Genomic DNA, 26,770 nt, shown 5'->3' on the forward strand with positions numbered 1-26,770 from the left:
GTGTGTGGTTGTGTCTGTGCGTGTGTGTGTGTGTGTGTGGGGTGTGTTGGGGTGTGGGGGCTGGGTGTGTGTGTGGGGTGGGTGTGTGTCTGGGGTTGGTGTGTGTGTGGTTTGGGGGTTTCCCCGTCTCACAGGGGACAACCCCGCCCAGGTGCTTGAAGTTTGATCTGCTCCCGCCCTTAAAAACGACGCCTCGCGCACCAGACCCCGGGGGTTTTTGTTACGAGTTCCCCCGGTGGCGCAGGCCGGGTTCCGTGGGCCCCTTTCCCCGGGGAGTTCAGTGCACCTGGAAAAGAGGAAGAGGAGGAGGGAGGAAGAGGGGAAAAAGGAAGGGGAAAAGAGGATGGAGAGGAAGAAGTCGTGTGTCAGGAGAATAAATGTCTGTGTCTGCAGTCTGGAGAACAGCTGAAGAACATCTGAAGAACATCTCAAACTTCTAAATGAAGACGAGGAGCAAATCATTTACCACGGACCAACGGCCGTCTGCTCACAAAAATACACAAAAACAACACAAATTTAACACAATTCAGATTTTTTTCCCCCCAGAAAAGTCCATTCGTTTAACCCTCGTGTCGTCTTCCCGTCAAAATTGAAAATCAACCCTTTTTTTGATGCTGTATATCAATGTTTTTAACTTTTTCTCACGTTTTTTGTCCCTTTTTCCAACACTTTTGACGCTTTTTTCCCGATGTTTGTCCTTTTTTTGGGACATTTCTAACACTAGCGGTTCAGAGGATGTGGACTAGAGGAATCACAGACGCCTTAATCTTAACCCTCGGGTTGTCCTCGCGTCAAAATTGAAAACCACTTTTCTTGACTCTTTTTAACCATGTTTTATTTTATTTTTCTCAACGTCTGTCACTTTTTTTTTTAACGTTTACCACTTCGTAACACTAACTTATTAACGTTATTTACAGTTATTTTTGGAATTTATGGTCAATCGGTAATTAGTAATAATGAAAAAAAAAGTGTTTACACAAAAACTGCTCTTATGATTGCTAATTATTCTGTAAGTGCTGTATTTGTGCTGAGATCGTTTCTCAGTTTTTTTAATTTTAATTCTTTTATTAGAATTTTTTAAATTATTTAAATTATTGTTTTTGTTTTTATTTTAAAAAAAATATTTTTCTAATTAATTTTTTTTTTTTTTTTCGGGAAATGTCTAATGGGTCCCTGGTAAATTGAGTTTTTGGCTGGTATATTATTTGTTGTATGATTATTGTCATCAGGCCCCCTCTGAAAAGCTTTCAGAAGTTTTTGGCCGCCCCCCCCCCCCCCCCCCGACGGGGGACGCGGGTTTAAAAACAGGAGACGCCGTCCAGCCCCTCAAGAGTCCCTCCGAGTCCTCGTCACACTCGGCTCCGTATTTACACGTGCTGCACTTGGTGAACTTCTTCCCCCCGTCGGAGGCCGAGCCCTCGTCATCTGCAACACACCAAATATTAATATATAATATAACATATATATAAATAAACACATTCAATATTACTTCATTATGATCACAGCGGACGGACATCGGTCCCCGAGACAGGAAACCAGACTACCACAGTAAGACAAGACAAAACACCAAACCCTAACCAAAACCTAATGTGGTTCCCGTCCAGATACAAGGTAAACGATCACATTCAAGAACCAATCAGGAGCTGCTCGGCCGCCCTCCTGATGCGTTTTTAATAAAAACTTTATTCATTTCTCATTTTTCATCCCCACACAATGCAGCTCAAAGGGCTTCGAAATAGAAACAAAAACAAAAGGGCAACAACGTGACTTTCAGGGTGACATGATTAAAATGACAAAAGGACGGATACTGAACAGTGTGTGTGTGCGTGTGTGTGCGTGTGCGCGTGTGTGTGTGAGTGTGTGTGTGTGTGTGTGTGTGTGCGTGTGTGTGTGTGTGTGTGTGTATGGAACACACAGAGCTCAGTCGGGGGTTCGGAGGCGGCCCGATCGATGGACGAGGATCTGCAGCAGAGAGGCTTTTGTTTCTGTTCCACTGTGCTGGACAGCAGGACACACACACACACACACACACACACACACACACACACACACACACACACACACACAACACACACACACACACACACACACACACACACTCACAGTTATATCATCTCATCAGCGTCTCTGCCTTAAAGTACATCACCCTCCGAGACAGGATTGATTCAGGAAAGACAACTCAGGGGACGGATGAGTCTGGCATTACCGGGCAACGTCCCCGGTCTTCTACAGAGGACAAAATTACTGGGAATTAGATGTAAAAAGAAATATAACTTCTGTTATATAAAATATAACCAGGATTAACAGAGAGTGAGACATCAGTAAGACTCTGACATCACAATACTGCAACCTGCACTAAGGTTTATTTACATATTCATCATTACTATTTGAAGCAGTTGTATATTCTTGTATTTTATCCTATTATTATTTAATGTATATTGTATCCTAGTATTTCATTCATATTTATATTCTGTGCTGTGTGATTTTGCTGCTGGAACTCTGTAATTTCCCATTTTATTGGGATCAATATCTATCTATCCTCCTATCTATCTATCTATCTATCCACCTATCCACCTATCTATCTATCTATCCACCTATCCACCTATCCATCTATCCATCTATCCATCTATCCATCTATCTACCTATCTATCCATCCATCCATCTTTCCATCCATCTACCTACCTATCTATCTATCTCTTTATCTCTCTATCCATCCATCCATCCATCCATCTACCTACCTACCTACCTAACTTCCTACCTACCTACCTTCCTACCTACCTACCTACCTACCTACCTACCTACCTATCTATCTATCTATCTATCTATCTATCTATCTATCTATCTATCTATCTATCTATCTATCTATCCATCGCCTCAGGTCTTCATCAAAACCAACAGAAGAGGAGAGTAAAAGACAAACAGAGCTACAGTCCGGTTTTAATAATTAATGTGAGGCTGGACCGCTCTTTGCCTGCAGGGAATCACACGCTCGCCATCTCAGCCGCACCCCCTCCCCGTGCAGATGGAGACACTGACCTCTCCAATTACCCCCCCCCCCCCCCCCACCCCCCACCCCCAGCCCCCGGCGGCATATTAAACCACAAAAACACCGTGCTCGGCCCCACAGATGGTCGTAAAACGCCGCTGTGGCCAGAGTTGGCAGCAGCGAGGCGTTCAGAATAACAGATCCTCAAACGCTGCCTTCAGGGACCGCTCGGACATTTCTGTGTGAGGACAGCAGGCCCAGACGTCGCTGGAACTGATGGCATAACTTCAGTCGAGCTCTAATGTAGACTTCAACAGGAGCGTATATATTAATATATATATTAGAGCTCAACTGATAAAGGATTTTTAAGGCCGATACCAATACAAATATTTGGTTATTTAAAAATCTGATATGCCAATATATCCAGAAACGTGTTACAAAACAAACAGATTTCCCAAACATAGTTATTTATGAGTTCTCACTAAAATAATAAGATAATAATTTGTTTTATTGTCACAACAGAACATAAAAATATATTAAAGTTCTGATAAATAAAATGTAGAAAAAAAACAAACTTAACATATGAAACTTAAACAAAAACACAAAAAACTATTAATCAGTGTTGCCAACAGGGACGTTGTAGAGCGTCCTCTGGTGGACAGACTATGCAACGCCATCATAACGGGGACGTTGTAGAGCGTCCTCTGGTGGACAGACTATACAACACCATCACTAGCAGGGACGTTGTAGAGCGTCCTCTGGTGGACAGACTATGCAAGCCATCACTAACAGGGACGTTGTAGAGCGTCCTCTGGTGGACAGACTATGCAACGCCATCACTAACAGGGACGTTGTAGAGCGTCCTCTGGTGGACAGACTATGCAACACCATCACTAACAGGGACGTTGTAGAGCGTCCTCTGGGGACAGACTATGCAACGCCATCAACTAACAGGGACGTTTGTAGAGCGTCTCTGGTGGACAGACTATGCAACACCATCACTAACAGGGACGTTGTAGAGGTCCTCTGGTGGACAGACTAGCAACACCATCACTAACAGGGACGTTGTAGAGCGTCCTCTGGTGGACAGACTATGCAACACCATCACTAGCAGGACGTGTAGGCGTCCTCTGGTGGACAGACTATGCAACGCCATCACTAACAGGGACGTTGTAGAGCGTCCTCTGGTGGACAGACTATGCAACGCCATCACTAACAGGGACGTTGTAGAGCGTCCTATGGTGGACAGACTATGCAACGCCATCACTAACAGGGACGTTGTAGAGCGTCCTCTGTCCCTGCACGTGACTATGCCCCATATATATTATATACATATTATTTTATATATACAATTATTTTGCTCCATAATATTGCGCCATCGCTGTGTGAAACCCACCTGATGAGCACGGCGGCCTCAACGGTTCGATGGTAAAGTGCTTTGAGTATCTGTGTGGACTTCAGCGCTGATAAATACAGTCTACTGCCCATTACTGTATGGTTGTTTTTAGACATTTTAATGCAAAAAATTACACATATATATTCAAATAGCCCAAAACTCACCGTCTCCGTCTCCTGAACCAGAACCGGATCTGTAAAGACACAAGAGACAAAACAGCCATCAGTAAAGTCTGTATTACACATGATATAATATATATATATATATATATATATAGATATATATATATTTTATATATATATAATATATATATATATATATATATATATATATATATATATATTGTATATATGCCCTGTATTTAAACATAGGGTGTTATACTTATGCCCCTGTATTTTAAACATAGGGGGTGTATACTAATGCCCTGTATTTTAACATAGGGGGTGTATACTAATGCCCCCTGTATTTTAACATAGGGGGGTGTATACTTTGATTGATGATTGATTATTTATTTTCACTACAAAAACATCAAGACAGCATTATATATCACACAAAAAAGATGTGACGGATGACTGCCGAAAAACCCTCCAAGGGGCTTATAAGTGGCAATCTCCATAAAAACAATAACATTTAACAATTTAAAAACAATTTGTTATTATGTAAAAAACTAAAAAAAAAAAAACAAAAACAAACCAGCAAACAACAATAAAAACAAAAACAAACAAAAAACAAAAATAAAAAAAAACCAAGACCACATTTAATTTGTATGAAACAACTTAAAAATAAATTTAGAACAAAAACCCCAAATGGAAAATTCAGAGAACTTAGGAGAAATAATTGACTCTCGGTTTAAAAAGTTCTTTAGAAAGCTCAGTGGAGTGAGGTGGGGAGACTGGTCCATATCTTTGACCCTCTATACACTAAACTGTGTTTGAGTCGTGCGAGAATAGGGAGGCCTAATAAGACAACTACTACGAGTTGGATACTGATGAAATTCATTATTAAAAGTGAAAATATTACAAAGGTGCGGGGAAATAACTTTTTTATAGAGCTATAAACAAATAAAGCAATTTGGAGTTGATTCAACTTGATATACAGTAAGAATACTTGCATGAGAAACAAAGTTTCAGAGGGGTGTCTACGATTTACACAAATATATTCTTAAAGCTCGCTTCTGAAGACGAAGATAGATTCCAGTTTAGTTGGGTGGGTGCTAGCCAAGCAACATTGCATAATTGATATAAGGATACAACATTGAGTAAACAACATAATCGCAACTTGTCTGTTAATCAAGTGCCGAGTTTTTCTAGTACACCAACCACTTTAGCTAATTTTGTACTGTGGCACTAATGTGAGGTTTCCAGGATAAAGAGTCATCTAATGTAATGCCAAGGAAACGAGCAGTTTTAACATTTTAATGGAGATATCATCAATTTGAATTTTCATTGAAGATTAACTGTATCGACTTAATACGAAAAAACATAAAAATTGTTTTTTTTATATTGAGAGACAGTTTGTTAGACTTGAACCAAGTAGATAACTTGTCAAGTTCTTCATTAATACTTTATTAAAATTTCAGGGCTTTTATGAGAGTAAAACACACTTGTATCATCTGCAAATAAAATTTTAGAAAGTTTATCTGAGACATTAGGAAGGTCATTAACATATAATAAAAATAACAAGGGACCCAAAATGGAACCCTGGGAAGCCACACTGAAGGGAAAGGGGGGGAAGCTGTCCATTATAGTGACAGTTGAGACCGGTCGGGAAAGATAACTGGTGAACCAGAGTAGGGACTTGTTACGTATACCATAATGTGAGAGTTTTTTTATAAAATGAAATGATTAACGGTATCAAATGCTTTTGAAAGATCCAGAAAAACACCTACAGCATTTTCTTTCCTATCTTTGCTTTAATATTTCAGTCAAAAAATGGACAAGTGCCATGCAAGTAGAGTGTTGTTCCTAAAACCATACTGATGAGCATATAAAATATTATTTTGTCCAGATGTGGGATTAATTTTGGTGTAAACAAGTTTTTCTAAAACCTGGACAGGGCTGGTAACACAGAAATTGGTCTATAATTGTTAAAACTTGCAGGGTCATCTTCTTTATAAACATGGTGTAATTTTGCTATTTTCAACTTACTGGCACATTCCTTGAACCAGTGAAAGATTAAAAATATAAAGTAATGGTTTAATGATGTCAGGGAAAATTTGCTTTTAATATTTACTATCAATCATATCAGGGCCCTGGTGAACAGTCTTTTAAATTGACAATTACATCTCTAATCTCATCCTCGGTAATGATGTAAATTAAAATCCTCAGTTGTTGGGAGATTCATGTATTCTAATGGCCTAAATGACTAGATGGAATTTGGAGGCTAATGTTGGACCCACATCAGAAAAAAAGGGATTAAATCTTTTTGCAATTTGTTGTGGATCCGAGACAATAGAATCGTCAATCTTAAATTCATTTGGTAAATGTTTTTTCGAATGTTTTTAGTAAGAATACAATTGATGGTCTCCACAACGAGGATGGATTATTTTTAGTTCAACTAATTTCACATTATAATAGTGGATTTTTTCTCCTCTTATGACATGATTTAATCTGTTTCTGTATTTTTAAATTCTAACAGATTAAATGGAGTAGGAGTTGTTTTTTAATGACTTTTTGATAGCTGAAGTTATCCAGGTTTGGACAACTGTGTTCAAAGGCACTGGTGGAAAGGACAACATAAGTTGTAAACCTGCGTAAATTTTTTGAAAGCAATGAAAAAGCCTTCTGAGAATCTACTGTTTGATAGATTTCACTCCATGATAATTGACTTAAAGCTGTCGTAAATTTACACATTTTTTTCACTGAGACTTCGTCTATATTTAATATTTTGTAAAGGGGGGCAATTTTCACTTCATTACCAGCGATTAGAAATATGGGACAGTGATCAGCCACATCAATACACAGGACACCAGATTCATACTCGAGTTATATGCATTAGTAAAAATATTATCGATATGAGTTGCTGAGGTATTAGTCACTCTGGTGGGGACTGAAATCATAGGATTAAAGCTATAGGAATACATAGTGTCAATAAATTCCTTAATTAACGTATTCCCTGACTGTTTTCAATGTTAATGTAAAGTCCCCCATTATGTAACAGTTTTCCTTTCATTAGAAATGATATCCAGAGCATTTGAGATGTCAATAATAAATGCAGAAAGGTCACAATTTGGTGGTCTATAGATACATATAATTTACTAAATTAATTTCTAATGTACCACTTCTGAAGAAGAATCTAAAAGCTTTTCAATGTCGCCTCTTTCTGTATAATGTTGATTTGAATGATAAACAGAGAAACCCCCCCACCCACCCTTCCCCTTCTACATCTAAAAATATGTTTGTAATCATCAAGGTGAAATCCCAGCTGTACTGTCGGTCAGCCATGTTTCCGTGAGCCCTATCACATTGAAGGTATAATTCAAATTTCAAGGCAAGTGGATAAACCCACAAAGTTTTTGGCCAAACTGCGAACATTATATGAAGGAAAGAAAAATCAGGGCTAATACTAAGAGAATTTATCAAAGTTTTAAAGTACTTTCACAATGGTATTCAGAGGAGCCAGAATAATTCTGTTGTAGTTGGAGAATACTATTTTGATCTGGATCAGAAGAAATCATCATGCACGTGGACTGCATCAAAAGAAAACATCATGCATGTACGATGAAAGGAATTATTTAAACTCCAACGGTAGTTGCCACCTGGTTTTGTTGACGGGGTTTAACTATGAGTCTATCATAGCTAATAACCGCAAAGTTTCCCCTCTCTCTGGCCTCCTTCATAGCTGGTAGCAGTTCGGCCCTCTTCTTCCTAATGCGATCTGAAAAATCTTCATTAACATAGACACCAGTGTTTTTGAGATGAGCCTTTGCCTTAGTGAGAATAAGTTCTTTGTCCTTGTAGCGTAGAAATTTTACAACAATTGGTCTTGATTTTGTTGTTTGCTGTTTCAAGTTTCCAATACGATAAGCTCTTTCAATTTCAATAGATTTTGGATCAATTTTAAGCTTATCATGAAAAAATTCCCTCACCTTCTTCTCAGAGTCTGGCCAAGATTCAAATGTGTTATCCTGGGTTAAGCCATCAATTATCAGATTATTTCTACGACTCTGATTATCAAGGGAATCAATTTTTGAAGCAAGATCATTCACTTCAGAGGTAGTGCACATTGAAGAAAGCTGCTGCAGTTGAGATTGAAATGAATCCACCTTCTTCTCCATTGCCTTAAGATCATCAATTTGAGCTTGGGAGAACTGAAGGCTGGTCTTCACCTCCTGCACATCTTTAATGATCCCATCAATTCTAGTGTTTACAGAGTCCAGCACTGTTTTTGTGAAAGACAGGAAGCTTGATTGTTGTCTATCAAGCATATCAGTGTAAAACTTCCTTTGTTCTTCCAACATGTCTTTCAAAATGTCCATAGTGACATAGTCTTCTTCATTGTGAAGTGCTTTCTTGCTGCTACTGCGTGACATAATTACCTGCTTTTGTGGATTACTGTGGATTGTAAAGGGGCCAGAGGCCTGGCCAAGAAATCCACTCAGGCAAAAAATCACTCAATGGGAGGAAGGCCAAGGCTGGTGAAAAATCCGTCAAATATCAACTGTTTCAAAGACCATCCAATCCTTTGAGTTCAATAATCCTTTTAGATAAAAGTTAAGAAGACTTGTTGTATAAGAAAATCACTAGATCACCACTGCTTGTTTTAGCAATACCACAGAAACAGAGTTCCTTGCTTGGCTGCAGGAGAAGCAGACGAGTACTTATGCCCCTGTATTTTAACATAGGGGGGTGTATACTTATGCCCTGTATTTTAACATAGGGGGGTGTATACTTATGCCCTGTATTTTAACATAGGGGGTGTATACTTATGCCCGTATTTTAACATAGGGGGGTGTATACTTATGCCCCCTGTATTTTAACATAGGGGGGTGTATACTTATGGCCCCTGTATTTTAACATAGGGGGTGTATACTTATGCCCCTGTATTTTAACATAGGGGGGTGTATACTTATTTATTTAAGGAAGAACATTTATTTATTTATGAAACATTATTCATTCACAAAGAAAATTGGTGTCCTTAAAGGTTGGATTTTCCTAAATATTTTGAATTAAGATCAAGTTCCAAAAGATTTTTTTTTATTCCTGTTTTTAATCAACTTTAGCCGGTGGGGGGGGGGGACTTTCTCAAGCCACTGTACAGTAACTAGACAATAAGGAATGCACTGCAGCGGCACTGCAGATCAATCAGGAAATGGACTCTGAACGGAGGAGTCTTGCCGCAGAAAACACTGAATTAGGAAATGGACACCAGCTGCTTAGTTCTATTACATTTCACCTTTCACTTCTTTACAACAGGGCTGTAGTCAAGTCCACCTTAGTCAAGTCCAAGACAAGTCCAAGACCAGGACTAGTCCAGTCCAAGTCAAGACCGAGTCCAAAGAGGTTTGAGTCTGAGTCAAGACCGAGTCCAGGACAGAATAAAGGTCTCATGCATGACAGTATCAAGACAGTCATTTTGGGTTTCACTTTCCCTCCAATATTATTATCAACATAATAAAGACACCTGGACCTGGTCCAGACCAGAAGCCATGTTGGGCAAGACCAGCGGCCGAGACCAAGACAAGTCCGAGTCCAAATACCAACAAGTCCGAGACAAGTTCGAGTCCATAGAAAAACAGTCTCAAGTCCGGACTCAAGTCCAAGACCTGACTCGAGTACTGAAACCCTGGTTTACAATGTCATGATGGGACTGTTTTTCGTGGGAAAGGAGGCAGAAATAGGCCGAGAGCGATCGGAGGTACTAATGATTCTGTCAGAGCGTTAGTGACCCCATGTTGAGAGGGTAGCTGCAGATGGAGGGGGGGCCCCCTTTAAAAAAAAGCTGTTGGGAGCATCTTTGGGGTTCCCCATGTCATACGGCCTACATATGATCATTGTACCTTCTGAAATTGTGTTTAACCGCTGCGTTAATTTCCTAAAAAGAGACAGATCCATAACCAAAACGGGTCCGAAGTGTTTCAATGTGTCCGATTTAGGGGCTTGGAAACGCCAGAGCAGGGGGAATGAGAGAGGGAAACGCCAGAGCAGGGGGAATGAGAGGGGGAAACGCCAGAGCAGGGGGAATGAGAGGGGGAAACACCAGAGCAGGGGAATGAGAGAGGGAAACGCCAGAGCAGGGGGAATGAGAGAGGGAAACGCCAGAGCAGGGGGAATGAGAGGGGGAAACACCAGAGCAGGGGGAATGAGAGGGGGAAATGCGGGCGGGTGCCTCTCTTCCATTGTCTCCGCAGGACGTCCCACGGCTCGTCCTAACCTTTGTCGGCCATTTCCTTCACGAGATCTTGATAAATTAAATTCAGAAAGTCTCTCGTCTCCTCGTCCGTCCACGTCCATCTGTCTTTGTTGCCCCCCCCCCCCCCCATGTGTGCAGACAGAGAGGAAATACTGGGGGAAATGAACTACAACTTCTTCTTCTTTGTTTTGTGGCGGGTTGCAACCATAAAATGACCTAAAACTTAATCGCAACTCATCATTTATTCAGCAAGTAAGGTTTCCATCAGTGTTTATCACATAAGGAGAACATCATCAAGAGAAAATCAGACGAGACCTTTTCCTTTGAGTCGATATTCATGAAATCCCATCGAATTCTACTGTTTCCAGAAGGCGTTTTTCATTCGATATCACTTAATTTGGATAAAAACGTGTGGATGGAAACAGAGCTGGTGTTTCCTCCTCCTCTTCCTCCTCTTCCTCCTCTTCCTCCTCCCCTGCTCGGGGGAAATAACCCGGCTGAGTGTCTGTGCCGTTGCCGCTGGACGCTCCACTCACAGGAAGCATAAATCTCGGAGAGAGGAAATTGCAGGACGTTGAAGAACAAGCGCGAGGCGAGGGAAGCAAAGACCTCGGTGTACCGTGTAATAAGAGCAAAGCCTCCTGGGAAATCAGGCCGCTGCCCTGCAGATGGAGCTGACTGCCGCTGCTGTGGTGTTACTGTGGAGAGGGATGAGGACAGGAACCACTACCGGCCTGCAGAGACGCCTGAATCCAGACAGGGATGAGGACATGAACCACTACCGGCCTGCAGAGACGCCTGAATCCAGAGAGGGATGAGGACATGAACCCCGACCGGCCTGCAGAGACACATGGAGGACATGAACCCGACCGGCCTGCAGAGACGCCTGAATCCAGAGAGGGATGAGGACATGAACCACTACCGGCCTGCAGAGACGCCTGAATCCAGAGAGTCTGCTGCTTCATTCTGCCTCCGAATACGTCTGATAAAAAGATATATGCTTCTCTATACACGCTAAAAGTAGTGATTATTTACATGGAGTCTGGTGGAGATATGCTGCTCTATACACGCTAAAAGTAGTGATTATTTACATTGAGTCTGGTGGAGATATGCTGCTCTATACACGCTAAAAGTAGTGATTATTTACATTGAGTCTGGTGGAGATATGCTGCTCTATACACCCTAAAAGTAGTGATTATTTACATGGAGTCTGGTGGAGATATGCTGCTCTATACACGCTAAAAGTAGTGATTATTTACATGGAGTCTGGTGGAGATATGCTGCTCTATACACCTAAAAGTAGTGATTATTTACATGGAGTCTGGTTGAGATATGCTGCTCTATACACGCTAAAAGTAGTGATTATTTACATGGAGTCTGGTGGAGATATGCTGCTCTATACACCCTAAAAGTAGTGATTATTTACATGAAGTCTGGTGGGTTTGGTGATGGTGATGTTGGGGCTGTTTCATGTTAAACTAAAAGGTTCTTACTCTTTAACTAAAAGGTCTATCTTTGTAGGGATCCTTTCCATAATGTTGTCAGACACTTAGAATAATAATCTGAGTCTGTCAGTGGCAAAACCAGAACCCATTTTCAAAGATTTTCACACTTCAAGATTTCACACATAGTAAAATATGGTTGAAAAATACCCATTTAATCCTTTCAGCTGCAGTTTTCTGTCTTCAGGGGTGGGCAGGGTGCACTAAAAGAGCCACACGGTAAAATATAACAATGTGGTCTCATCTCAAACCTCTGAAGGACCCCCGGCGGGTCCCTGGACTCCAGTTTGGAAACCACTGCGCTTTGGTCTTGGATTGAAACAGCCGCCATCCACGGCTCCTAATTAAAATTGATCGGCGGTTTGATTAATCGTCCCGTTCCCTGAAAACCAATCGACTGATGACGTTCCACAGGGTGCAGAGGAAAAATCGAGGACGAGCGCGGGGCGTTTGATGTTCAGCCAATTAAAATATATAACAACGGCGAAGGTAAAACCCAGCGGAGCGCCGACTCTGAGAGAGTCATTAAAAGCACCAGCTGGGAACGGAGTCCCGTTAGAGGACGAGCAGCGGCTGCAACCAAGCTCAACACTTGAAATTATTACTTCTACCATCCGACTGTCTGCTCAGTACATCTGAAAACACTTTCACTTTTACAAAAAGCCTTTTGTGAAATGATAACAGGGTGTACATGTGCTTTATCTGAAGGTTTTTTATCCATTAATGAGCCGTCTCTTAAGTTCTAGGACAGCTTCGCAAATTTAAAATAGTTTGGCGGTGGATGTACAGCCATAACACATCAAACTATCTGTGACTGAATCAGGCCTCTAGTTACTGATAGATAGATAGATAGATAGATAAATAGATAGATAGATAGATAGATAGATAGATAGATAGATAGAGCAATAGATAGATAGATAGATAGATAGATAGATAGATAGATAGATAGATAGATAGATAGAGCAATAGATAGATAGATAGATAGATGGAGCAATAGATAGATAGATAGATAGAGCAATAGATAGATAGATAGATAGAGCAATAGATAGATAGATAGATAGATAGATAGATAGATAGATAGATAGATAGAGCAATAGATAGATAGATAGATAGATAGATAGATATTGATCCCAAAAAAAGGGAAATTACAGTGTTACAGCAGCACACGTACAATAGTCACACAACACAGATTATAAATATAAATGAGGGCCCTATTTTAAGGATTTAAGCACACGGCGTGCTGCGTTCAAGGTGTGTCCAAATCCAAATCTGCCAGTTTGACGGCGGAAAAAAGGCGCGGTGAGCCGGTTGCATGGTCCTAAAGGGTTGGAGTGTCTTCATTAATCAGAGGTGTGTTCTGGGCGTAACATGCTATCAACCAATCAGAGGTCCTCTCCCATGTCAAAATGATCCCACACCCATGAACGCTTTGCTAATTTTTTCCTGTTATGCAACTCCATCACTAACAGGGACGTTGTAGAGCGTCCTCTGGTGGACAGACTATGCAACTCCATCACTAACAGGGACGTTGTAGAGCGTCCTCTGGTGGACAGACTATGCAACTCCATCACTAACAGGGACGTTGTAGAGCGTCCTCTGGGGGACAGACTATGCAACGCCATCACTAACAGGGACGTTGTAGAGCGTCCTCTGGTGGACAGACTATGCAACGCCATCACTAACAGGGACGTTGTAGAGCGTCCTCTGGTGGACAGACTATGCAACGCCATCACTAACAGGGACGTTGTAGAGCGTCCTCAGGTGGACAGAATATGCAACGCCATCACTAACAGGGACGTTGTAGAGCGTCCTCTGGTGGACAGACTATGCAACGCCATCACTAACAGGGACGTTGTAGAGCGTCCTCTGGTGGACAGACTATGCAACGCCATCACTAACAGGGACGTTGTAGAGCGTCCTCAGGTGGACAGACTATGCAACGCCATCACTAACAGGGACGTTGTAGAGCGTCCTCTGGGGGACAGACTATGCAACGCCATCACTAACAGGGACGTTGTAGAGCGTCCTCTGGTGGACAGACTATGCAACGCCATCACTAACAGGGACGTTGTAGAGCGTCCTCTGGTGGACAGACTATGCAACGCCATCACTAACAGGGACGTTGTAGAGCGTCCTCTGGTGGACAGACTATGCAACGCCATCACTAACAGGGACGTTGTAGAGCGTCCTCTGGTGGACAGAATATGCAACGCCACTCAGAACATTTTTGAAGGGTGTTTTTAGTCGTTTTTTTATTTTCGTTTTCAAAATATTCATTCATCAGAGTCATTTATTTGTCATAAAGGATTCTGATAGATAATATCGGCCATAAACCACTCCAGATCCATCGTGTTTCTTGGGTATTTTGGGTGAACTGACCCTTTAATAACACCTGAGTGCTGCCTGACGTGTCATCTCGAAGCTTTCATTCATAAATATCTCTCATCTTATTATCTCATGGAAGAGAAACCAGACCACGCCCAGTTGGTTTTAACGAGGCGGCGAGGGAATCATTCTCTATGAACATCTTAATTTATTTTAACGACTGAAACCTTTACAGACGCTGACTAATGTCCTCACACCCCCCCCCCCACACACACACACACTTTTTGGTGACCCCCTCCCCTTTCCCTTTTGCCCCCCAATCAATCCGGTTCCCATGGTGCTGTGCGGTGCAGGCGGACTCACCGGGAGTGCAGGGCCCGTCCGAGGCCCGGGAGATGAGGCGCTGCTGCTTGCAGGACGCCTGGCGCCGGTAGCACTCGTTCTGGTAGGTGTCCCCGTTGGAGCCGCACACCGGGACGTAGTTCTTGTGACACTGGGAATAATCGAACACAATCAAAAGTTAATTAAACCTCAACGGGACCCCCGGACACGGAACTCTGGACGCCCTCCAGAAACAGAGTAGGGGGGGGGCGCGGGGGGAGGTTTATAGATCCTAAGGTTGGATTAAAGTCAGAGTTCAGCAGCGCTGGGATGTGACTAAGTACTGAACTCAAGGCCAAATGTTGAGGTACTTTTACTTTACGCGAGTCTTTTCTTTTCATGTTACTTTCTACTTCTACTGCGCTACATCTCAGAGAGAAATATTAAGAGAGAGATAAAGCCCCGGGATACAGTGCCCTGCAACATCCTGCTACACCCTGCTACTTTCTGATACACCCTGTAACGCCCTGCTGTGCCTTGCTCATCCTGCAACACCTTGCTACACCTTGCAGTGCCCTGCTACACCCTGCTACGTCCTGCTACATCCAGCCACGCCCTGCTACGCCCTGTAACACCCTGCAGTGACCTGCTACGCCCTGATACACCCTGTAACACCCTGCAGTGCCCTGCTACGTCCTGTAACACCCTGCAGTGCCCTGATACACCCTGTAACACCCTGCAGCGCCCTGCTACACCCTGTAACACCCTGCAGTGCCCTGCTACGCCCTGTAACACCCTGCAGTGCCCTGCTACGCCCTGTAACACCCTGCAGTGCCCTGATACACCCTGTAACACCCTGCAGTGCCCTGCTACGCCCTGTAACACCCTGCAGTGCCCTGATACACCCTGTAACACCCTGCAGCGCCCTGCTACGCCCTGTAACACCCTGCAGCGCCCTGCTACGCCCTGATACACCCTGTAACACCCTGTAACACCCTGCAGTGCCCTGATACACCCTGTAACACCCTGCAGTGCCCTGATACACCCTGTAACACCCTGTAACACCCTGCAGTGCCCTGATACACCCTGTAACACCCTGCAGTGCCCTGCTACACCCTGTAACACCCTGTAACACCCTGCAGTGCCCTGATACACCCTGTAACACCCTGCAGTGCCCTGATACACCCTGATACACCCTGTAACACCCTGCAGTGCCCTGCTACGCCCTGTAACACCCTGCAGTGCCCTGCTACGCCCTGTAACACCCTGCAGTGCCCTGATACACCCTGTAACACCCTGCAGTGCCCTGCTACGCCCTGTAACACCCTGCAGCGCCCTGCTACACCCTGTAACACCCTGCAGCGCCCTGCTACGCCCTGTAACACCCTGCAGCGCCCTGCTACGCCCTGATACACCCTGTAACATCCTGTAACACCCTGCAGTGCCCTGCTACGCCCTGTAACACCCTGCAGCGCCCTGCTACGCCCTGTAACACCCTGCAGTGCCCTGCTACGCCCTGTAACACCCTGCAGTGCCCTGATACACCCTGTAACACCCTGCAGTGCCCTGATACACCCTGTAACACCCTGTAACACCCTGCAGTGCCCTGATACACCCTGTAACACCCTGCAGTGCCCTGCTACACCCTGTAACACCCTGTAACACCCTGTAACACCCTGCAGTGCCCTGATACACCCTGTAACACCCTGCAGTGCCCTGATACACCCTGATACACCCTGTAACACCCTGTAACACCCTGCAGTGCCCTGCTACGCCCTGTAACACCCTGCAGTGCCCTGCTACGCCCTGTAACACCCTGCAGTGCCCTGCTACGCCTTGTAACACCCTGCAGTGCCCTGATACACCCTGTAACACCCTGCAGTGCCCTGCTACGCCCTGTAACACCCTGCAGTGCCCTGCTACGCCTTGTAACACCCTGCAGTGCCCTGCTACACCCTGTAACACCCTGTAACACCCTGCAGTGCCCTGATACACCCTGTAACACCCTGTAACACCCTGCAGTGCCCTGATACACCCTGATACACCCTGTAACACCCTGCAGTGCCCTGCTACGCCCTGCATGTAGGTTTACACAAAATAACTCAACTCAGGCTGTCAGGAACTAACCGCCGCTGCCAAGGTCACATGTCAGAGTTTAGAAATCTATATTCTATTAACTCAGAGCCATCAATCACTCAGCAGAGCCCCCCCGCAGAGCTGACCTCCGTCCCCGTACAGCCGGCGCTCGCTACAGACGCTCTAACCCCAACCGGTCGTCGGACACCACCTACCAAGAGCCTGGGTCTGGGTCTGGGTCTGGGTCTGGGCCTGGGTCTGGGCCTGGGTCTGTCCCAGGTTTCTGCCTAAAAGGAAGTTTTTCCTCTCCACTGGGGCCCTGTTGCTTGCTCTGGAGGAAACTACTAGACCTGTTGGGTCCTTGTAAACTCTGGAGTGTGGTCTAGACCTGCCCTATCTGTAAAGGGTCTCCAGATAACTCTTGTTATGAATTGATACTATAAATAAAGTTGAATTGAATCGAGCAGACGTTATTAGAGCTGCACGACACCAGGAAAATATGGGATAATATTGTTGAATATGACGATAACAGCATAGTGATAAATAAACAGATATTACACTTTAATAATAATTTACGGTCTTTTCTTTGTTTATTTGACAAATGTTCTTACTGTTATTATTATTATTATTGTTGGTATTTTGTTGTCTTTATAATGTCTTTTTTTTTAAATCTATTTCTTATTTCTTTGTTCTTGATAAAACTGCTGCTGGAACTTTCCATTTCCTCGCGGGAGTCATCCCAAAAGGATCCATAAAGAGACGTCTACGTCTATTAAAGGGTTCTCAGTTCTGCTGCTGTCAGTATTCGGCTAAAATTCAACAACTTGCTTGTTTCCAAATTATTTCCAACTTTCTTTTAGGGAACAACTTGAACGTTGAATTAGACACTTAAAAAAACTAAACAAACGGCCGCTACATGTTAACATGCAGTTTTCCGCAGATATTTTCCTTCAACAAACACAAAGATCACTGAGCGATTATCACAACGCTGTAGAAAACGATATGTTAGGGGGGGGGGGGGCAGTAGCTCAGTCAGGTGGGTTGGGAACCGGAGGGTCGCCGGTTCAAGTCCCCAAAGTACAGAGTGCGTAATAACAACTTGTACAACAACAACAACAAATTGTAATTTCCCCACTGAGAATCAATAAAGAACATACATTATTATTATTATTATTATTTATTATTATTATTTATTATATTGTGCAGGACTAGTCCTCAGGACATACGCATCGCCACCGTGAGAGACGGCGAGCTTGAGGACCCGGGGGACATAAGACAGACGACTTCCTGGTTCTTTACCTGGAACTGGCAGACACATTTGAGCTGAGCGCCGTCGTCTCGGCAGACGCCGCCGAACCGACAGCTGGAGTCATCACACACCCTCAGGTCGCTCTTCTTCTCCGACAGGTCTGCAACACAGGGGGACACGAGACGGGTCAGACGGGGACACGAGACGGGTCGGACGGGGACACGAGACGGGTCGGACGGGGACAAGAGACGGGTCGGACGGGGACACGAGACGGGTCGGACGGGGACAAGAGATGGGTTAGACGGGGACACGAGACGAGTTAGATGGAGACACAAGTCGGGTTAGATGGGGACACGAGACGGGTTGGACAGAGACATGAGACGGGTTAGACAGAGAGACAAGATGGGTTGGACAGAGGGACACGAGATGGGTTGGACAGAGAGACACGAGATGGGTTAGACGGAGAGACACACACACACACACACATCTTGTCTGATAATAACAGGCCTCCACGACTCAGTGCAGCTGACTCAAATTATTCACATTTTCTTCCACAGATTCCTGCCCCTGAAGTGTTGTGTGTGTGTGTGTTGTGTGTGTGAGAGTGTGTGTGTGTGTGTGTGTGTGCGTGTGTGCGTGCGTGTGTGTGTGTGTGTGTGTGTGTGTGTGTGTGTGTGTGGTGTCAAACACAGCTGAGTGTAATTGTCTGTAATTACTGTTTGCAGACCTCCCCTTCTGAAGATGGCTGGTCAGAAAAAAACTAAAATCCTGAAGCTGAAGACGGAGAGACGGAGAGACAGAAAGACGGCGAGAGAGAGAGAGAAAGAGACGGAGAGACAGAGAGATGTAGAGATGGAGAGATGGAGAGACAGAGAGAAAGAGAGAAAGACAGAAAGAGATAGAGAGATGGAAGACAGAGAGACGGGGAGACAGAGAGAAAGAGAGACGGGGAGACAGGGAGAAAGAGAGACGGACGCAGAGCTAGAGAGACGGAGAGAAAGACAGAAAGAGATAGAGAGACAGAGAGACAGAGAGAAAGAGACGGAGAGACAGAGAGACGGAGAGACGTGAAACCAGGACAGCAGGAAACCAACCGGCAGTGAAATAAGAGACGGACAGATGAAGTCCTTCCCGTCCTGAGCAGGAGGACAAACATCACAACAGAAAGACCCTTTCCCTTCACAGTTTCACATCAGTGATGCATTCAAATGCCTGAAATGAAAATCCGTCCAAAACTGGAGCGTAGTCCAATTTGAGAGAGACACAAAATTGGATTTCACGAACGACTGATTATACTAAAACGCGTAAACCTCGTTTTCCTGTCTGCAACGCTGGTGGAACATTCGAGACAAAAAACCTATCCATTACAGTTACTACATCATGAATCATATCACATACCTCTAAATTAATACCGTGCCTTAGACTGGAGCGTGTCATTTGGAGCACAACAAATGGATTTTCTCAAATTGATTTCTACAAGAGCTGATGAAACCTTCTGGCTTGTCCTGTCGCAGCGCTGGGTGGGACTTGTAGATACAATAATACTACTATATAATTACTATCTAGTCTTACTTGACTACTAGTACTACTACTAGTTACTGTAACAGGCTGTAGTCTCGAGCAGTCTGACAAAAGACCGTTTATGCTCTACTGTCTTGGACTTAATTTGGACCGTCTGACCGTACGCTGGACTTGACAGTCTGGTTGTGGATATGTCTGGTTTGGTTGATAGTGGTCTGACTACGCCTGTGGTAGCGTGTAGTCTGACTCAAACGAGTATAGCTGAGTTAGACTGCGCGACAAACGTGTGTGTGTGTGTGTGTTGTGTGTGTGTGTGTGTGTGTGGTGTGTGTGTGTGTGTGTGTGTGTGTGTGTGTGCGTATGTGTGTGTGTGTGTGTGTGTGTCATGTGTTCTGCTGTGTGATTAGTTTGTGTGTGTGTGTGTGTGTGTGTGGTATGTGTGTGTGTGTGGTGTGTGTCACATTGTTTGTGTGTGATATATTCTGTTTGTGTGGTGTGTTATGTGTGTGTGTGTGTGATTGGTGTGTGCATATGTGATGTGTGTGTATATTGTGTTGTGTGTGGTGAGTGGGTGTGTTGTGTGGTGTGTGTTAGTGTGTGGTGTGGTATAGTGTGTGTGTGTATGTGTGTGTGTGTGTGTGTGTGTGTTGTATGTGTGTGTGTGTGTGTGTGTGTGTGTGAGTGTGTGTGTATGTACGTGTGTGTGAGTGTGTGTGTGTGTGTGTGTGCGTGTGTGTGTGTGTGTGTGTGTATAAGTGTGTGTGTGTATATGTGTGTGTGTGTGTGCGTGTGCGTGTGTGCGTGTGTGTGTGTGTATAAGTGTGTGTGTGTATATGTGTGTGTGTGTGTGTGCGCGCGTGTGTGTGTGTGTATAAGTGTGTGTGTGTGTGTATATGTGTGTGTGCGTGCGTGCGTGTGTGTGTGTGTGTGTGTGTGTGTTGTGTGTGTATAAGTGTGTGTGTGTGTGTGTATAAGTGTGTCTGTGTATCCGTGTGTGTGTGTGTGTGTGGGGCGACCCAGGCCGCGGTGTGTTCAGGGCCCTCGTGCATTTTACAACAGAAACAGGGCTTTGAGATGCACATAATTCCCTCTCTGGGATCGGAGCAGAACTGAAGAAGCTGACGGAGCGTGGCAGCCGCCCGGAGGCACCTCCACCTCCCAAATCCCCCCGCCCGACTCGGTCGCCATGGCCACCGCCGCCACCACCATGCCTCCTGGCTCGTTATCTAACCCCCCCGTCTCCCCCCCCCAATGCACTGCAGCCCTGACTCCAGGAGAGACGGACGTCAGTACTACTCCATCTTCTGTCCTTCATCCTGCTCGCCACCGACGCTCTGTTTCAACATGTTTTTCTGCCAAACTGAGACTTAGAACAAGATCAAATCTTTTTTTTTTTTTTATCCCCATGAAAATCCGTGTTGGGTCGTATTTTTCAGTTTTCCGACCATCACAAATCTAGTTTTGGTTGAAAAACACACAGTGTATTGGCTCTATAAAAGCTAAAAGTACTGTTTCTTTAAATGGACTCTGGTGGGTTGTGAACCTGAGGGCTGTGTTGTCTGGAGCTGTGTGCTCCTGGTAGGGTCTCCCATGGCATGGTGGTCTCAGGTGAGAGTCCAGAGAGAGATTGGTTCAAAAAACCCTACGAGTAAGCGAGGCATAGAGGGAGTGACCCTGCCCGGGGGAGGACCTGGACCCCCGTCTGGAGCCAGGCCCAGATGGAGGGCTCGTCAGCGAGCGCCTGGTGGCCGGGTTTGCCACAAAGATGCTACGTGGCACCCTTCTCTCCATCCCATAGGCCCACCACCTGTGGGGGGAACCGCTGGGGGCGGGTGCGCTGCCACATGGGGGGCGGTGAAGGTCAGGGGCCTCGACGGACCAGACCCGGGCAGCAGAGGCTGGCTCTGGGGACGTGGAACGTCACCTCTCTGTGGGGGAAGGAGCCAGAACTTGTGCGGGTGGTGGAGCGCTACCAGTTAGATCTGGTGGGGCTTACATCTACGCAGAGTCTCGGTTCTGGACCCGTACTCCTGGATAGGGGTTGGACTCTGTCCTACTTCCGAGTTTCCCAGGTGGACGAGAGGGTCGCCTCCCTACGCCTGCGGGTGATGGGGGGGAAACTCTGACTGTTGTTGGTGCATATGCACCAAACAACAGTTTGGAGTATTCTGCCTTCTTGGAGACCTTGAATAGAGTCCTGTATGGGGCTCCAGTAGGGGACTCCATAGTTCTGCTGGGGGACTTCAACGCAAACGACGCTAACTTGATGCCATCTGTGAAAAAGCTGAAGTTAAAGAGAGGATGGCTTCTACAAATGGATAATGATCCTAAACACACCTCAAAATCCACGGTGGATTACGTCAAGAGGCGTAAACTGAAGGTTTTGCCATGGCCTTCACAATCCTCTGACCTCAACATAATGGAAAACCTATGGAAAGACCTTAAAGGAGCAGAAATCTCAAAGAACTGAAAGACTTTTGGAAAGAAGAATGGGCGAAGATACCTTAAACAAGAATTAAAGACTCTAGGCTGGCTACAAGGGGGGGGGGGTAACAAGGTATTACCCCTGCAGGGGGCCCAAATTTTTCCAGACGCCATTTTCTTTTTTCTGTCATTTTGAAAGTGTAAATGATGAGATAAAATCTAACTTTTTGTGAACATATAATACGAATGTCTAATCTGTCATATGATGCCTTTTGGAGATTTTTCCATCTTTTCTTGGCTTCTTTATGCTCATTAATACACATTTTTACCTGGGGGGGGGGGCCCAAACTTTTGAGTCCCACTGTATGTCAAAGTTTTGTCCGGATTCCGTCTCAAAACCATTAAAAAAAAAAAGAATTAAAATGCTATAAGATTAAATAAAACACTCCAAAAATTCAATGAACATAATCATTAATTTTACCTGAATGTTGTTGACAAACTGACCCGTTTCTAAGTGTTTTATATCTGAATTATGGATTTCTTTCAACCAAATAGCCTGAAAACAACATGGATGATTCTGTACAACATGCAGGTAAATTAATGATTACTTTCATTGAATTTTTGGGGTGTTTCATTTAATCTTATAGCATTTTAATCCTTTTTTTAATGGTTCCAACCAGTTTCCGGACTAAAATTTGACATCTACCCATCTGAGATCCACTCAACATCTTAACTAGTAGTCAAAATAATTAATAATTTCTGCCTTTTTAGCTAAAAACTTATGTATAATTTGACATAAATGAGGCATGTTGAACATAAAGTCCAAGAATAAGTGTAAAACCTGTTATTAAAGCTCAGGTTTATAAAAAAAAAAGCACCAAAAGCTGGAAAAAGTGAGAAATAAATCAGAAAAAAACGGCAAAAACATGGGAAAAGCACAAAAAAATGTTCATTTTCAATTCTGACCTAGAAGGACGAGTTCACGGTTAACGGGAAGACAACACCAGGGTCGTCCCAGAAAAAGGACAATATTGTTGCTGTCTCCGCAGATCTAACCACACAATCAAGGTCTCGGCAGATCTTTCATTCATCAAAACACAACGAGGACTCGTCAAACGGTCTTCTTGTCCCTCCGGTCTTAGTCACGCCGTTTTCTAAAAGCAGTCTTTACTTTGAAAGCTTTATTTCCAAATGGCGCGCTGATGGAAAGTGCCGTAAAATGCAGCGAGGCGTCCTGAGAGCAGCAGAACGCTGCCGGTGCTCCTCGCTGATTCACTGCTCTCGGTATATTTCGGTTGTTAGCGTTAATGGAAAAGCTGTTTGCAGATGGAGCACTTCCAACTATAACTCTCGCCCTGTTCTATGTGCAGGCAGCGTTCCGCTTCTCCTGCTTCCCATTATGTGGACATAATAAAGTAAAAGCAGCTGAATGGTGGAGCAGTTTTCTGCCAATTTGGATCCAACCCACAACGGCTGATCCTGTAGGACCTGCAGGACCTGCAGGACCTGCAGGACCGGCAGGACCGGCAGGACCTGCAGATTTGAGTCATTTCTTTTAAGAAAAAGTTAAGAAATACAAATCCCCCCTCACACTGATGCACAATTCTTGCGCATTTCTTCCCCGCAAAATGTGCAAAACCAAATTTTTTGAGAGGGGAAACGCCAGAGCAGGGGAATGAGAGGGGGAACGCCAGAGCAGGGGAATGAGAGGGGAAATAAAAGAGCAGGGGGAATGAGAGGGGAAACGCCAGAGCAGGGGAATGAGAGGGGAAACGCCAGAGCAGGGTGAATGAGGGGGGGGAAAAATGCCAAGAGGGGAATGAGAGGGGAAACGCCAGAGCATGGGGAATGAGGGGGAAAACGCCAGAGCAGGGGGAATGAGAGGGGAAATGCCAGAGCAGGGGGGAATAGAGAGGAAACGCCAGAGCAGGAGGAATAGAGGGGGAACGCCAAGCAGGGGGAATGAGAAGGGGAAATACAAGAGCAGGGGGGAATGAGATGGGAAACACCAGAGCAGGGGGAATGAGAGGGGAAAGGGCCAGAGCAGGGGAATGAGAGGGGGAAACGCCAGAGCAGTGGAATGGAGTGGGGGAACGCCAGAGCAGGGGGATAGAGGGGGAAACGCCAGAGCAGGGGAATGAGAGGGAGAAACACCAGAGCAGGGATGAGAGGGGGAAAACCCCAAAGAGCAGTGGGAATGAGAGGGGAAACGCCAGAGCAGGGGAATGAGAGGGGGATCAGATTCCCTGGAAATTTGTCCCAGTGTCAGTTTTTCCAGTTTTTGGTCTTTCCTGTTCCCTTTTCAGACTTTTTGGATTTTTCAAGTTTTTGGACTGTGGACTTTGTGTCTTCCTTCAGTCGTTTATTTCCAGCTTTTTGGATCCCTGGACACCTTTTGTTAATAAATCTTTGTCCTTTGTCTCTGCATTTGTGTCCTCCGTCCCATTAAGCGTAACAACATGAAGAGGAAATCACAACGGGGTTGTAATGCCGGCCATAAATTAGAAAAAATGAGGTTTTGATAGAAATCTTCTGGGTTACCACATGTTAGATTCCTGACTAGATTAGGACGTCCCTGAGGGTTTCAGTCGGGATCTGGTCTGGTCTGTCTGGTCTGGATCTGGTCTGTCAGGGGGTTTCCCTGCAGTAAATCTGTTGTTTTGTGGTGAAGTGCTGCTCCTCCTGCTGTGGAAGAGCTCTCCAGAGCCTGAGAGGGGCTTCTGTTCCCCCCCCCCGAAATCTGTCACAACCACGCTCTGTCCCCAAAACACAAAGACTCATTCAGCTTCACGGCAGGGACGCTGCATTCAGGAACGTTACGTATGAAACTGATGCTGTTTGTTTCCATGCCGACCGAACAGCTGTTTTGTGCATTTTTAATTCCTCTCAGGTTGTTTTTTAGTCTCATGGCGACCAAATAAACTCTATCAACACTTTAACCGTCATGTTGTCTTCATGTTGTCCTCATGTTGTCCTCATGTTGTCTTCATGTTGTCCTCATGTTGTCCTCATGTTGTCTTCATGTTGTCCTCATGTTGCCCTCATGTTGCCCTCAAATTGTCCCCATGTTGTCCCCATGTTGTCCTCATGTTGTCTTCATGTTGTCCCCATGTTGTCTTCATGTTACCCTCATGTTGTCCCCATGTTGTCCTCATGTTGCCCTCATGTTGTCCCCATATTGTCTTCATGTTGTCCCCATGTTGTCTTCATGTTGCCCTCATGTTGCCCTCATGTTGTCCTCATGTTGCCCTCATGTTGCCCTCATGTTGTCCTCATGTTGTCCTCATGTTGTCCCCATGTTGTCTTCATGTTGCCCTCATGTTGTCCCCATGTTGTCCTCATGTTGCCCTCATGTTGTCCCCATATTGTCTTCATGTTGTCCCCATGTTGTCTTCATGTTGCCCTCATGTTGCCCTCATGTTGTCCTCATGTTGCCCTCATGTTGTCCTCATGTTGTCCTCATGTTGTCCCCATGTTGTCTTCATGTTGCCCTCATGTTGTCCTCATGTTGTTTGTAATGTACAGAATTGTTGTGATCTGTGCCGCTGTCTTTGCCAGGACTCCCTTGAAAAAGAGATTAGTAATCTCAATGGGATTTTCCTGGTTAAATAAAGGTTAAATAAAAATAAAAATGTTGCCCTCATGTTGTCCTCATGTTGTCTTCATGTTGCCCTCATGTTGCCCTCATGTTGCCCTCATGTTGTCTTCATGTTGTCCTCATGTTGTCCTCATGTTGTCCTCATGTTGTCCTCATGTTGTCCTCACGTTGCCCTCATGTTGTCCTCATGTTGTCCTCATGTTGTCTTCATGTTACCCTCATGTTGTCTTCATGTTGTCCTCATGTTGCCCTCATGTTGCCCTCATGTTGTCTTCACGTTGTCCTCATGTTGCCCTCACGTTGCCCTCATGTTGCCTTTATGGTGTCCCCATGTTGTCTTCATGTTGTCCTCATGTTGTCTTCATGTTCTCCTCATGTTGGCCTCACGTTGCCCTCATGTTGTCTTCATGTTGTCCTCATGTTGTCCTCATGTTGTCCTCATGTTGTCTTCATGTTGCCCTCATGTTGCCCTCATGTTGTCTTCATGTTGTCCTCATGTTGTCCTCATGTTGTCTTCATGTTGTCCTCATGTTGCCCTCATGTTGCCCTCATGTTGCCCTCATGTTGTCTTTATGTTGTCCTCATGTTTACAATGAAATTGAATAAGACCCGAAATTAATGAGAGTAGAGATTTGTACTTGGCAAAGAGCGTTGGAATCAATCATGTTATTTTGGGGAGTTAAAAAGAACATTGATATAGGACAACATGAGGACAACATGGGGACAACATGAGGACAACATGGGGACAACATGAGGACAACATGGGGACAACATGAAGACAACATGGGGACAACATGGGGACAACATGGGGACAACATGAAGACAACATGGGGACAACATGAAGACAACATGGGGACAACATGAGGGTTAAAGTGCCCATATTATGATGAAAAAAAGAATAAAAAAAAAAAATCCCTTATTGGAAATAAAACAACATCTTCTGAATGTCGTCTGCCTTCAGTCTCCGGGTGTTTTTTTGTTCCCCTGGTTTTGTCTGTCAGGATCCTCCACGCCTCGGTCT

General features: G+C 44.6%; 1 protein-coding gene across 1 annotated transcript in view; it reads right to left on the reverse strand.

The window, feature by feature from the left end:
• Nucleotides 1-1,317: 1,317 nt before the first annotated feature.
• The window catches only part of LOC116699602 (tomoregulin-1-like), a 44,394-nt gene continuing 18,941 nt past the window's right edge, over nt 1,318-26,770 (reverse strand). Inside the window, exons 2-5 of the mRNA XM_032532270.1 lie at nt 18,257-18,366; nt 14,924-15,053; nt 4,547-4,575; nt 1,318-1,425 (exon numbers count right to left, since the gene is read on the reverse strand). Coding sequence (XP_032388161.1) covers nt 1,327-1,425; nt 4,547-4,575; nt 14,924-15,053; nt 18,257-18,366 — 368 coding nt within the window. The 3' untranslated portion in view covers nt 1,318-1,326. The remainder of the gene's footprint in view (nt 1,426-4,546; nt 4,576-14,923; nt 15,054-18,256; nt 18,367-26,770) is intronic.

The sequence above is a fragment of the Etheostoma spectabile genome, chromosome 12, assembly GCF_008692095.1.
Source record: "Etheostoma spectabile isolate EspeVRDwgs_2016 chromosome 12, UIUC_Espe_1.0, whole genome shotgun sequence".
NCBI lineage: Eukaryota > Metazoa > Chordata > Actinopteri > Perciformes > Percidae > Etheostoma > Etheostoma spectabile.